Source organism: Protopterus annectens, chromosome 10.part0 (genome assembly GCF_019279795.1).
Source record: "Protopterus annectens isolate FY-2018-M chromosome 10.part0, PAN1.0, whole genome shotgun sequence".
Classification (NCBI taxonomy): Eukaryota; Metazoa; Chordata; order Ceratodontiformes; family Protopteridae; genus Protopterus; species Protopterus annectens.
In genome coordinates this window covers 1,388,440,333-1,388,454,872 of record NC_056744.1, presented here as the reverse complement: position 1 = coordinate 1,388,454,872, position 14,540 = coordinate 1,388,440,333, and the positions used below count along the sequence as shown (strand labels likewise).

Here is a 14,540-nt window from a genome sequence, read left to right as displayed (position 1 = left end):
CTTTTCTTCACTTGTTCCGTGCCCTCCCAAATGTGCCCCTGAATTTCCTCTTTGCCAGCTATTATTGCAGTCCAATCATTAACCTTTTCTATAAAGAAATACTTTTGAAGGCCCCAGGACTAGCTATCCCCTACAGTCTGTTGCTTGTGTTCCTGGTCCGCACATACTCTTCCTGTTCTGGATAATACCTTCACATCTCCCTGACACTGTCTTGTGCATCCATATCATGTCTTCTCTGTCTCTTCATGCCTCCCCATCTCTTGTGGTCTACAGTGAGAATAGCTGCAGGTAATCCAGTGTCTGTTCATATCCTTTCCCCTGCATCTTACATACCCCGATGATGTCATTCTTTAATACTTTCTCCAGCAGCCCAAAGTCATTTTATTTATGTGGCTTCCAAATCTGCACACAGTACTCAATGTGTATGCGGCCTGACCAAGAATTTTCTCTTTTTTCTATCCCACTAAGAATGTACCATAGCAGTATGATGTCCTCTCTCATTACTTCTGTGGTGTAGTCCTGGAGAGATTAACAACCCCAGATACTTTTCCTTCTCCTTGATGTCAGCCCCCCCCCCCCAGCTTATACTTTATGCCAGTTTTTTTGTGGTTCATATACAATAACTTGAATCTCTCTGCTATAAACCTCAGCTGCTAACCTTCTGACCAATAAAACAACCTTGCCAAATTCTTACTTAGATTCCACCCCCTGTTCCCTACCTCCAGCCCTTCCTCCACTACAACACCTTCATTTGTATCACTAGTAAAGAGGTTTAAACTGTTCTCCTTTTCCCCCTTTATGTTTAAAACAAACCCAGGAAGCAGTACAGGACACCTGACTGACTCCTACCATGTTCCACTAGTGACTTTTCTTATTGACCATTTCTCTATGTCCTACACTTTATGCATGGAGCAGTCCAGTCCCTTCATCTTGATACTCTCAACACCCACTTCACTTTATAACTTTAAGCCAACTGTGAAGGACCAAGCCAAAGAAAAGTTTAATAGACCATGTCTGCTGGTACTCCATGTGAAGTGCACATGCAATTCAGTAATGAAATGGGAATAGATTTTGACTGACTGCTCCTAACCATGAGCTTGTTCTGTAAATTGTTTATCTCCAAAAAAACAACACCCTTCCCCTCTAAATTTTCCCCAGACTTTACCACGACTTCTTTAAAACTAATATGACCCCATTCTCCTGGGTAGTTCCTGCAGATTGTCTGATTTTTGTCAAGCAGATGTGATTTTGTTCTAAGTTTGTCATATTCTAGAACAGTATGAAATTGATGGTGTATTTAACATTGTCCAATATGGTTTACCCAGATTGGTGAAGCCCATTAGAATAAATTTCACCAAACATTTTTAAAATATCATCATTTTGATAAAGCTAGATTTTTTTTTTTTTAAATCGGGGAAACATTTTGAGGAATATCTCTCTTGCCAGTCTGTGCTACAGTTCAAATTCTTTGCCATGACAGGACTGCATTAAAAAGACAATATTGCTGTCAGTACTGACATTTTGTGAGCTGCCACAGCCATTTCTGTAGGTGTCATTTATTGCATTATAGGTTTTCCATCATCTTATCCTTAAAATATGATTACTTATTCTGCAGGATCTAACCTTTGAGCTTATACTCTTGAATCCTGTGATGTGCAATGATGAATCTATACTTTATAGAAAAGTATGAAAGTCTAAAGTGTGTGTGTGTGTGTGTGTGGGGGGGGGGTATTTTTTAACCTGACAAAATAAATTTGGCCTGTATTATATATACAGTAAACACATGCGGTGAAAAAGCTTCTTGCCCCTTCATAGAGGTTTGGGAGATGATAGAAGGCTACCTGAAATGTCATACATTTCTGCAGAAGTAAATGATGAAAGGTTGCATTTTTCCAGTACAAATAGAACATTAAGAGCTGTCTTTCACCTCAAGAACACTGTTGGTGGTGCAACAGGTTGTACACTTGCTGTGGATTCTATTCCCACACCAAGTAGATTGATTGCTGCCACTGCAGTGTAGCATAAAGTGGGTGCTGCAGTCCTGAGTGTGCCAGCCTTTGGATGAGACTTTAAACTAAAGCCTCATCTGCTTCAGCGGGTGATAGCTCAAATGGATATGAAAGATCCCACAGCACCTTTTGAAAAGAGAAGGGGAAGTTCCTCAATGCCCAGGCCAAATTTCCCCTATTATTATAAATACCACCTCTGCTCTCCCCTGAATAGAGCCTCCTGACATAGTGGGACTAACCTGGTCAACAAAGTATAAATAACTAAATAAAGAAGTATTTTAATTAATTCCTGATTTTGTACTGAAATTACATATTACATTCAAAAGTTATACTTAACCTTTTCAGTTTTCTATATTGTATTAGAACATTACTATAAAAACTGTGTATTAATTAGACAGACAAAGCGAGAACAGAAATATAAATAACTGACAAAAAACACATCTTAACATGCTGCAGTTAAGTTAAATGGTCATTTTGCTTTTATTTCTAGGGCCACGTTGGCATTCCAGGACCTAGGGGAAACAGTGGGCATCCAGGGCCTCCAGTAAGTCAAGGATTTGTACAATATTGTATTGTATGCTCTGTCATGTGTCTTGTTGAGGAGATCTTATTTATAATTTGTTTCTTTGACAACTATTTATAGGGAGAACCAGGAATTCTAGGAGAAACGGGACCAAAGGGAGAACGAGGTCCTATGGTAGGTATTTCTGACATGTAAAATGTTTCTATTTGTTTTCTTTTAAACTTTAATTTTGTTTATACAACATATTAATTGTTTAGCTGTAATACAGTGTTATTGTCCCTATAATTATGATGTTATTGTTATTTGAGAACAGTGTACTAATTTTGTTGTCAGTACATGAGAAGGAATGGGATATTATCTGAGAAGAAGAGACGGAAAGAGTGATTCCAGATTTTTTTGTTTTGTTTTGTTTATTTGTTTATTTTGTAATTATTATTTGTAAATGTAATATTAGCTACTATCATCTTAGTGATGCTATCCAAGTCAGTGATTAGAAAGAAAGTGAAAGCATCCGGCTGTCAGGCTATTTCTTTGTCATTGTCTGCTATTAGTCAGAGGCTGCAAGAAAAGTGAATTGTACTGGAGCAATTTCTATATTTACAGCTGCACTCACAACTGCATTTTTGTTTTATAACAGATGCTCAGCATGTGAACCTTTTTACAGTAGTCTAACTTATTAAGATTATATCTTGCTAAGGATATGACAGACCAGCCAGGTTTTGAAAGCTTTAGGGCACCTACCAGGCACTGTGACTGTCAGGAGCTTGAGCAGAGCTCCATATAAAAGGCAGAGTGTCAAAAAGCTTCAGAGCTTTCTTACCACTGAAGTACACTCCTTCTGTGGTCTTGGAACTGATAGCGAGTAATTCTTCAAGTTTATGTAGATAAACCCCTTGCTAGAGAAAACCTTCCACTAATTAATTTTCTGAAACTAGTGTTTGTTTTTTTCTGTAAAAGTTATTGTTTTAGACTAGAAAATGCAGTTATGATGACCGTAGTGCCGTGTCAAGAGATTGTACCTCAGGGAATGCTTATTTGAACTTTTGATGTTTTTTGAACTATTTCTGTCATACTGCGGTAGTATTTGTGTGTTATGTGCTGGATTTTGGTGCTTTTGGGGACTTTCACTATGTTTTTACCTCAAAAATATGTCTCTGGACTGTGCAGAGATTTAATAATTCCTTCAGATTCTACTACACAGGCTTTGAGACTTCCTTTGCTGCGTGACTTACGGAGCAGTTACCGGTAACCCTGATTCTGCCTTCCACTTTCCATAAGAATAAGAAAGTTGTCAGGGAGTTTTTGTTTGTCAGGCTGGCTCTTTCTTTGCCTCAGCTTCTGATCAATGATTCTGCTGTGACTTGGGTCCTCAGACCATTTATTATTTTCTCCCAAGTCCTTTGGTGTAGTACTAACAGCAGCTAAGGACTGGAGGATACACACATCCTTGGTAGCCGTGGGAGCGGGAGAATCACACTTGTAAGTCTTGGGAGGAAGGCATGAATGTAAGTGTTCAACATAGGTTCATAGGTGTTTACAAGTCTAATGGCCACAAGTGTCTTTTTAAGCCTAACCATGCATCTCAAATCTATGACAAGTTCTGATACCCTTGATAAGTGTAAACATTGGCCTGGGAGATGAACCAATTACAGGTTTACTCTGTCCATTAAAGACATAGCCAGGAAAGGGAGCCTGTGTCCTGGGAAGAGTGTACCTGCCTTCAGTTGGTCTTTTCCTGGGTTCACCCAGGAAATGAAAACAAAAAGCAAAGCATATGGCTTTTCCTGTCTCTGCTTTTATGGCCAGGGAAGCCTTACTAGGGAATTGGATTCTGCTTTTACTCTGCCTGTTTCCCCTTCAGATAAGAAAAGAAAGAAAAAAAGAGTTCTCTCTCTTTTTGACACTGATTTTCAGTCGGAAGAGCAGGGATTGCAGGAAGAATGTTTTGCGTCAGGGCTCTATTCTCAAGGTGAAAATTCTAAGAAAAGTTTGAGTTCAGATTTTCCTTTAGAAGACTTATCTTAACCTTATCTAAAATGAAAGTTGTTCTTTGTTGTGAACAAAATGATATTCCTGTTGTCCAGTGAATGTATTATGACTTATTAAAGTTGTGTATTCCTCAACCTGCAGCTATCCCTCCTATTTTTTCTGCCCTGAAGAATGTTTCCTTCAATCTCCTCCCCCTAGGATGGCTGGTTATATAAGGCGCCTCTGACTCACAAATACTTGTTTTCTAGGTTCCCTATCACTTCATCGATTATGTGAATATTGCCCTTTCCTCACTGTAGTGCGGTCTCGGAGTAGGAATATATATTTAGCGGGGGTGTGGGTGGCACAGCCCCCCACAATAACTTATTTGAGTACGTGAATATTCAACGATGTAAGCGTTCAATATTTACATACTCGAAGTGATATAGATGCGTTAGCCCTAAAACAACTGTGACTTCCTGGTGCAAAACTTCTTCTGCTAGACAAGTTGCTAATGCTAATCTCACTCCCTCTGACAAGACCGGGAAATCTTTTGACAGAATTGAGAAGAAGGTTTATTCTTCTGAAACTTTAACTTTTAGAATTTTAAACTGCCAGACTCAAGTGTTAAAGTTGTTGCTACCATCTTTTGAAACTATGAAAAAGTTTAATCTCCCCTCTTCGGAGGTGGAAAATGCTTTGAATGCCTCTCTTATCTGCTTCTAATGTAATTAAACATTCCTTAAAGCATTCTTTTTATGCTGCTGATACTGTCTTGAGAGCTGCTGGTTCTGTTTCAGTTTTAAGATTTGCTTGGTTACATTCTCCAAATCTTCCTGAGGATATTAAGTCTGAAAGTTTAACTCAAAAATAATGTTCTGTTTGGCCTTTTGTAGCTGAGTTTCTTAAGAGATTTGATGAGAAGGGAAGGTTGATTTTAGGAGTGACCAACATCTTCCAGCCTTCATTTTTTAAGGCAAACAAAAATGTTCATTCCACCTCAGCTCCCTTTTTCAAACAGCAATTCAGGGTGCCAACAAACAGGATTTTAAAAAGCAAAGGCAAGGAAGTACCAAAAATAAAGAGAAAGCCTCTATATACAAAGTGTGGTAAAAAAGTCAGCCTGACTGTTTGCCTGTTCAGACTAAAAAAAGAAAAAACCCTAGTCCCCACAATTGGCAATCTCTCCCTCTCTCTGAATTTACATTTTCCTTTGTGGCACCAAACTATTACAGGCAAATGGATTTTGAAAGTCATTTAACAGGGGTACACTTGACAATAAAAGTTCCTCTCTTTCTTTAAGGGGATCCCTCCTTGTCCAGTAAATCATGTGCCCTTGTTTCATCCAGTTCTGAAGCAAATATCATCTTTGGGGAGTTATAGAAACTGTGTCCACTTGCCAGTTGGGCAAAGCATTTTATTAAAGGATTTTTTCCGGTGCCAAAGAAAGCGGGGATGTGGATGCTGGTGCTAGACCTCTCCTTTGTCAATGTTTTTGTCAAGGTCCAAAGTTTCAGGGTGTTATCCCTTCAGACCCTGTTGTCTCTTTTCTTTACTAGCTTTTATGGTAAAGCTAGACTTAAAAGAAAATAACATCCCCATGAATACATATTTCAGATGTTTCTTAAGAGTTTATGTATCAAGCTTACACTGTCAGGACTCTGCCTTACTCTTTGGACTATCTACTGCTCCAGTGGTATTTGCAAAGTGTCTGGCTGCAGTAATTGCTTATTGCAGACTTCAGAGCATTCACATTTGTTCATATTGCCATGTTTGTATTTTATTTGCAGAATATTTTTCCAGTTATCAATAGTCCTTGGCAAGTGAATTTCCTACTCAATCTGGGTTTCCAAATACATTTTCAGAAATCTTCTCTCATGCCATCTCATAAAATAGTTTTTCTGGAATGTACGGTAGATTCTGTCCTGGGAAAAGTCTTTCTTTCTCCAGACAAAGTAGAGATGTTATTAAAATTCTCTCTGTCAAACTCTGGTATCTGCAATGATTGTTATGATTCCATTGGCCGGATTTCACATGAGAAAAATTCAGTGGTACCTCAAGTCATTCTGGACCTTTATATTTTCAGATGCTTGTTTGAGGGAAGTAGACCATTTCTGTCTGAGTTCAGATAGCCAATTCTCCCTTCCACTTCCTCTTCACACTGTCACAACAGATGCTTTAGATGTGGCATGGGGAGTGGTTTCATAAGGTGTGAAAGTGCAAGGTCTGTGGAACAAAATAGACAAAAGTGCATAAATATCAAAAAGATTTATTTATTTATTTATTTTATTTTACATTTGTTGACCGGGATAGTCCGACTGGATCATAAAATAGTAATGCAGATAAAAGATAAAAATGCAGATAAAAATACATTCAGACTAAAAATAGTACAATTTTATAAGTAGGATATTTCATAAGGTACATAGGTTCACATTGAATAGACAAGTATATAGGATAGAAATTACCTGGTTGTAGTCAGGAGAAGTTAACAATATCTAATAGATAAGTAAATTACATACATGTTGTTGGTTTAGCCAGGCTTGTCACAGTGGCATAGCCAGTTTAATGCCAGATGTTGTTTAATTGTGGCTTTAAATTGGCATATGGAGGAGAGCATGGTCATGGCAGCTGGAAGTATGTTCCAGGTTCTACTTACAGAATTTGCAAATAGGGCCATGCCAGTAGCATTGTTAATTTTAGTTGTCTGTATTTGTAGCTTATTAGATGAGCGGAGCAGTCTTGTGTTATTATGGGGGAGGATAGAGTTTCTAAGGGCTGGAGTATTGTCCGGGTTATAGAGAATTTTGTTAGCCATTATCAGCAGGTTGTACTTGACAAGATTAGGAAATTCCAGCCATCCAAGCTGTTTGAGGTTGATGCAGTGGTGGGTTCTGAATGGCAGGCCTGTAGCAAACCTGGCAATGTGATTATAACAGGTTGTTAGTCTATTAAGTTCAGATTTACTTATATTAACTAGAAGGGGGAGGCATATAGGAGTGTCGAAAGTAGGTGCGAGCAAGCAATGGCTATTTTAGCTGGGAAGGTGAGGAAGGAGATGTTGGCAATGATAAATGCTTTGAGAGACCTAAATCATCTGTGGTTTCCAGGACCTTTGCTAGTAGTTTTACAGACAACACATTGTGATGTGATCGCTAAACAAACAGGAGGGTACCAGATCTTGCCCCCCACCCGCAGACTTTTTGTGATATCCTGGGATGTAGCAACTCAGCTCAGTTTGACTCATCAGAATTTATACATTCCATATGTGCAAACCTTGTTGCAGACAAGGTAAGCAGGACCTATAAAGTACCTCACAAATGGAAACTGTACCCAAGGATCTTCCAGGAACTGATGCAGCTGTGGGAAATGCCTCAAATAGGTCTGTTTACCTACTTTCAAAACAGACAATTAAACAAATTCTGCTTCCTGATTCCTTTCAAATAGGCCTGGAAGCCAGATGCTTTCTCATTCTCATAGATGGAAATGTTCCCCATTGCCTATTAACTGATAACCAGGATTCTTTTGAAGGCCCAGGAAGACTTCCCAAAGATGAGTGGTTGCCCTCTTTTGGCCCATGCAACAGTGGTTTTCTGCTCTTGTGAATCTGGACAAGAGCAATTACTTCAAGCTTCCCCACAGACTGGATTTACTCACACAAGACGGAGATTGTTTGATACACCCCAACTTGATTACACTTCAGTTGACTGTCTGGATGATAGAATGTCCATACCTTTTAGGGACTTTATTTCCTGAGGGTATGCAGGTATTATAGCAGGTGAAAACATCTGCTACTAGAAAATCTTACATGTTTAAGAGGAAAATATTTTCTAGTTGGTGCCAGTCTAAGGACCAGGATCTTTTTAAGGCCTGATTCCCTCTTGTTCTAGATTATTTGTGTGAGTTATTGCCCTGCTCACTGATCACTGTTTTAACACCGCTCCACAGAGTTAAGTGACCAGCCACTGCTCTGCTGTATTCATCTGTGCAATTCAAGGAATCTGTTGCATTCTCCTAACCATAAGTACAATTTTATACTGTATATTGCACTTTTAAACTGTATTTTTGCTATATTGTTGATTTTTAAAACTGTTTTTGCTTATTTGTTGCACTTTTTGTCTGCTGTAGCATAGACTAGATGTAGACCTGCTGAATCTGGTTCTGTTTGTTAAATTGAGCACTACACCAGACTATCTTGTGTTGGAGAGGGACCCCCTGCATCCTTGTGGCAGGTGACTGCAGTTAAGACTCATCTGATTGAAGGTTGTTGGCACAGGGCTCAGTTTTGAGCTTTTTTATTGGTTAAAATGTTTAAATTCAGTTTGCGCACTGTTACTTCATAAGCCCCTCATTTGCACAGGTTTGTTCTTATTTTAACACAGATCCACAGAGTTAGGCAACAAGCCACTGCTCTGTTGTACTCATCTGTTTATGCGTAGTACACCTCCATGCACCATAGCGCACTGCTGTGTAGTGGGGGTAACCATTGTCGGTTATACATGCAAAAACTTCAGTAGATACATTTTCCCTTAGTAGCTGCCTGTGATCCTGCCATACAGTCCTTAAATTGTGTTTAGCTGCTCAGAGAGCATCTCAACACTTCTCTTGCCCCTTAAACACTCCCAAAACCACCAAATCTACAATAGTCTCATACCATTTAGAGAACCCCCACTAGTATAGACCCTTTACAGAGCACCCCATTTGTATAGACCCAGTTTACAGCACCCAGTTATGCCACACCCCTCCATTTTCTCTCCCCACTGTGGAAACAGGATTTAACCTAGCATTATGGATGTTCAGTTTCCCTCCATTTCTCCTGCTAGCCTGATTGGCATAGGTATCCTGAGGCAGTGTAACAACTGCCTCATGTACACTGACAACCCTCTACTCGTAAATCACCCAAGTACAATGTGTGAGAGATGCATCTACACTAGGAATCTGGAATTCATGCAGTCTCATGCACACAGTAATGCTGAACCGGTTGTCAGCTCACATACTTCACCTCCTACACAAACCATGCACTCAACACATAAACCATCATGAGGAGGTACTCACCAGAAACCTAACTAGACACTAGAGACCTTCCAAACACAAACATGCTACACCCAATACAGCACCTACAACACTCAATTGACATAAAAATACAAGGACCAGTATCTCATCAAATAAGGTCCTAAGGCAAAGCACATCTAAACCAAAATATTTTGTCATAGGTCACTCCATTGTAAGGCACACAGATGTCCCATTCACCCATCTGGACAGGGAGAATATTACGGTCAGCTGTCTGTTGGGTGCCAGGAACCGTCAGATCACACATGCACTCAAGTGTCTCAACCACAAGTGCCCTTATGACTCCGTCATAGTTCATGTTGGTGTGAATGACTTGAGACTTACATCATTGGACTATATGAAGAGATACATGATTGAGCTCTATGAATATGTGTCCCAGGCAGGTATGTCTATAGCCTTGAGCAGCATTCTACCCTCACCTAGGATGATGCCACAATATAAACAAAAAAAGACTGACTTCAACAATTGGCTTAGTTTCTAGTGTCATTATAAGGGGGTCCAGTTCCTGTCAGCCTGGGATGACATGGTTGAAAGACCACGCTTCATTGCCAGAAATGGTCTTTACCTGTTACCTCTAGACTTTCGGCTACTGGCTAAGGCACTTGGCTCCGCCATAGTTTGGTCTCAAGAACAAAATTTTTAATGTGAAAATATCACTCACAAATAAATTAAAGGTTATGTTGTTGAATGCTAGGAGTTTAAATCAGAAACTGCACTCTCTGGAAGCACTCCTCTCCCTGGAGGATGTTAACATCTGAGCAGTCACAGGAACTTGGTCCAGGACCACAGAGAGTACCCCAGCCTTGCAAGGCTACAATGCCTTCCACAATTTCAGACTGCAGAATGAACGTGTGAGAACCAAAGGAGGAGACAAGTATCTATCCTCATCAAAGATGAATACACCTGTAGACTGGTTAGACAAGAAAACTCCATGGCGTTACTCCAAGTTCAACTGACTGTAGGAAAACCTCCTCTTCCAGTCATCATTAGCTATAGGCCCCCTTCAATGAACCACAATGCCTACACTGCTTATTTGGACCTACTTTAGTCAGTCAAATTACAATCAAAGACTGTAGTCATGGGCAATTTTAACTATCCCTCCATTGACTGGGAAACTTATACAAGTACCAACATGCTCGCACAAAGGTTCCTGGATTTTGTTAACACTAATTCCCCTGGAACAAATAGTATGTAACCCCACAAGGGGATCAGATATTCTCAACCTGATCCTCACCAACATGGGTGAATGTTGCACCATCACAAGTATAGGACTCTCACTGTTTAAATCTGATCACAAAGCAGTCACATTTGAAGTAGCTATAACAGCTGAACCTCTCTTAGCTGAAATCAGGCTAAAAATTTGCACCAAACTAATTATACCCTCCTAAGGGATGGCGTAAATAATTTCCAAGCTCCTGTTCCCACAGATGGCATTGACAACCATACTAAGGTACACACAAATGCCCTGTACAAATGCTTACACAAATGTATTGACACAGCTGTACCTGATAGGATCAAAACAAGTTTCTCAAGAAAAAACAAGCATCTGTGGTGGACATCTAGCATGAATAAGTTATACAACAAGAGGAAGAAGTTGCTGTCTAAGAATAAAAAAGAGAGTTCCCAGCACTGGAAGAACACCCTGCACTGCTTGAACAAACAAATAAGACAACTTGTAAAATCCTGTAAAGACAACTTCAAAAAAAGTTTAGTAACAATAAGGCATTCTTCAGCTATATCCATAATCTAAAAGGTAGGACCCTTACGTGTGCTGAACTAGCAGTGGATGGCATCACATACACCAATCCTGCAAAAGTGCCTAACCTGTTAACCAACAGGTTTCGTGAAAGTTTCACCCCCCTTGTCCCCTCCAAACATTCCACAAAGCATTCCCTCTACATCTGCGTACCTTGTATCTCCAAAGAGCAAGTCATTAATGATCTCTCCAAGACCAAAAACACAGTTTATGTGACCGGGTGGCATCCCAGGTTGCATTTTAAATGGTCTAAAACATGAGTTAGCAACTCCATTAGGTACTGTGTTCAACTACAGCCTGATTACTGGTGTTGTCCCTGCTGAATGGAAGACAGCAACCATCATCCCCCTTCATAAAGGGGGTACAGCAACAGACCCTGTGAACTACAGACCCATAATTTTATCCAGCCTTATCTGTATGGCCATTAAATGAATCATCATGGACCTTATAAATAAGGATATTGGTGATCTTCAAACCCTTGATCTGCCACAATTTAGTTTTGTTAAAGGCATGTCATGTCTGTTAAACCTGGTGGACTTCACTGAAGCCCTTCTTTACTTCAGTATCCAAAACAGCTATCATGTTACTATCAAATAAATAGGGAAAGGACAGAAATTGAGCAGAGCTATTGATATAAACCAACAATTCCTGGAGTTTCTCTTAACTTGTTCCATAAAAGGAATATATCATCCAGGAATCTGGTATATAGAGACCAACTGTTAACATAAACACTGTTTGTTTGTGTCTTTCAGCTCTTCCCGGTTAGGGGTCGCCAGAGCGGGAACGCCGGTCCGCTAATGATTGGCAGTAGATTTTTTACGTACCGAGTTTGCCAGCCCTGATGCACAACCTTCAAAGAAGGTACCCCCATTCACGCATGTCTCCACACAGTAGACGCTCTAGCTGAGAATCGAACGGCACAACATCTTGCTGTGAGGCGACAACGCTACCGCAGCACCACCACCTAAACTGGTCCTCCCATTCTGCCATAAGTAATTAGCAAACAAGGGGGCACACCCCGCACCCATAGCCACCCCCTGTAGTTTGCCTAAAATACTGGCCTTCGAAAAATAAAAAAATGTGTTTTTTAATATAACTTCCATCAAAACTACCATTGCATTAATTGTATATGTGTTTAAATCCATACATTTAAATAATTGTTTTTCAAACCAACAAAGGCCAGTATCATGTGGAATCACAGAAAATAGGCTATGTACAACTGTAGTAACAAAAATTGCTTCTGGTTGAAAACTTGTGTTATTCAGTAATCTTAAAAAGTGCCAAGAATCCTTACAAATCTGAGCAATCTTTGTTAAACCCTTTTTCAAATTTATATCCAACAATTTTGCTATACAATATATGGAAGACTGAGATCCTATCACCTCCATACCTGACAAGAACTTGCTGGGTTACTGCCACTTAAGACTGAAATTGACTATTGCGGTGTGCCGTTTCTACTACTGGAAATTCAGTTTTCCATAGCTGAAGACTGAGAGCTCTATCACCTCCATCCATGACAACTGCCGGGTTACTGCCACCTAAGACTGACAGTGACTCTTGTGGCGTGCCCTCTCTATTACTGGAAATTCAGTATGTGAAGTTGTTCAATCCCGCCATTCATTCTTGACTGATGGGTTCGGAGCCGATCCATTGGCTCAGGAATGGTCACATGCAAAGCTCGAGGTCTTCCAGTAGCTTGAGGCCAAGCCCCTATCCCATGATGCACTGTGAATTACCCTAGATCTATTTTGCCACGGCATCTGATTGGAGGTTCTAGTGAAAGCTCGTGCCAGTAATCTTTAAAAAGTCTTTAGTCTTTATTGCATACTTTTAGCATTTTTTGGGTATAGGTAGTTAGTTATTGAGCTGTTATAGCTCCATTGCAATCCCCTTCCCATGTGTTTTATATATATATATATTTCTATATATATTGCCTCTTTAAATTTTTGGCCTCGTTTTTTGGCCTAGTTCTTTGGATAGTATATTGTTAAAGTTCTGTGTGTGGTTGTTTAGATAGTAGTTATAATTAGTGTAGTGATTTTGGATACCTTTAGCTTAGACTCTTTTGTGTATTTGTGTGTGTTTAGAGCCTATTAGTCTAAATTTATACTCATTGTTAATCCGCGTGTGTTTTATAATTAGTGTAGTAGTTCTTGGATACCTTTAGCTTAGGCTCTTTTGTCTGTTTGTGTGCATTTAGAGCCTATTAGTCTAAATATATACTAGTTGTTAATCCGCATGTGTTTTCAGAGTGGGATCATGGCGGACGATAAGGAAAAGCATCCAAAGTCCGGTTTTAAAAAATGTCCGGACTGTAACCAGAAAATGTCAGCTACTGATGGACATGTTACATGTGTGTATTGCTTGGGGCTGTCCACTTGCAAAAATCTTGTGCTATCTGACATTCCTTTTCTTCCAGGGTTCTGTTAGAAAGGAAAAGGAAGTTAATGGATAGGGGCTTGCTTAAACACCCCTTTCAAGAAGCTTTGAGTGACCAGGATATGGCCAGCAAACTTCTAAGTCCTCTAAGTCATCTGCTGAATCTAAGGACTCCAAGCATTCAAAAAAATTGAAAAAGTCTGATAACTCTGTGACATCGGCTCCACAGATTTCAGAGCCGACTGTCTTTTATTTTCGGAGCCGGCCCACAGCATTGGAGCTGGTATCCGAAGTGCCTCAGTCACCATTGATCCAGTTGGCACCATCGGTGCATTCATCTAGATCATCTGTCAGCCTTTCAGATTTGGATATGGATCGATTAGTTCAGAAGCTTTTACAGGCACCAGGCCTTGCTAAATTGTTGTCGGCTCTGACCCAAGCGGCTTCAGAGCTGAAGACCACTACTCCTGCTTTAGCTGCTCCTCCTTCGAGCTGTATCGACCCTCAGAGCCAGAAGAAGCAGACCTGTTGATCGTGGAGCCTTCGGAGATGAGACATGTTCCAGTGTCCTCGGCTGCATCCACTCTGATGTCCTCGGCGCCAACCGGGGACTCTAAGAGCCGACACCCTCCAGTCGGATCCAGGGAGGGTAGTTGGACTGACTTGTCGGTGCCGACTCTTGCTCTTGGGGCTTCGGCTCGGATGAGCCTGGCTCCTACCTCCGGCTCAGAGCCCACTGCCTCTGTGCGGGAGGGTTTGTCAGTTCCCACAGATCCATCGATTCCTTCCCATCGGAGCCATGGTGCCTTCGAAGCCATGAAGAGAGCTTTTTCCCCAA

At 40.4% G+C, this 14,540-nt stretch overlaps 1 protein-coding gene across 1 annotated transcript in view; it reads left to right on the top strand.

Annotated features, from left to right (window-relative positions):
• Positions 1-14,540, top strand: part of COL24A1 (collagen type XXIV alpha 1 chain) — a 3,617,818-nt gene that overhangs the window by 3,219,413 nt on the left and 383,865 nt on the right. The window contains exons 44-45 of the mRNA XM_044086026.1: positions 2,500-2,553; positions 2,653-2,706. Of these exons, the coding sequence (XP_043941961.1) occupies positions 2,500-2,553; positions 2,653-2,706 (108 nt within the window). The remainder of the gene's footprint in view (positions 1-2,499; positions 2,554-2,652; positions 2,707-14,540) is intronic.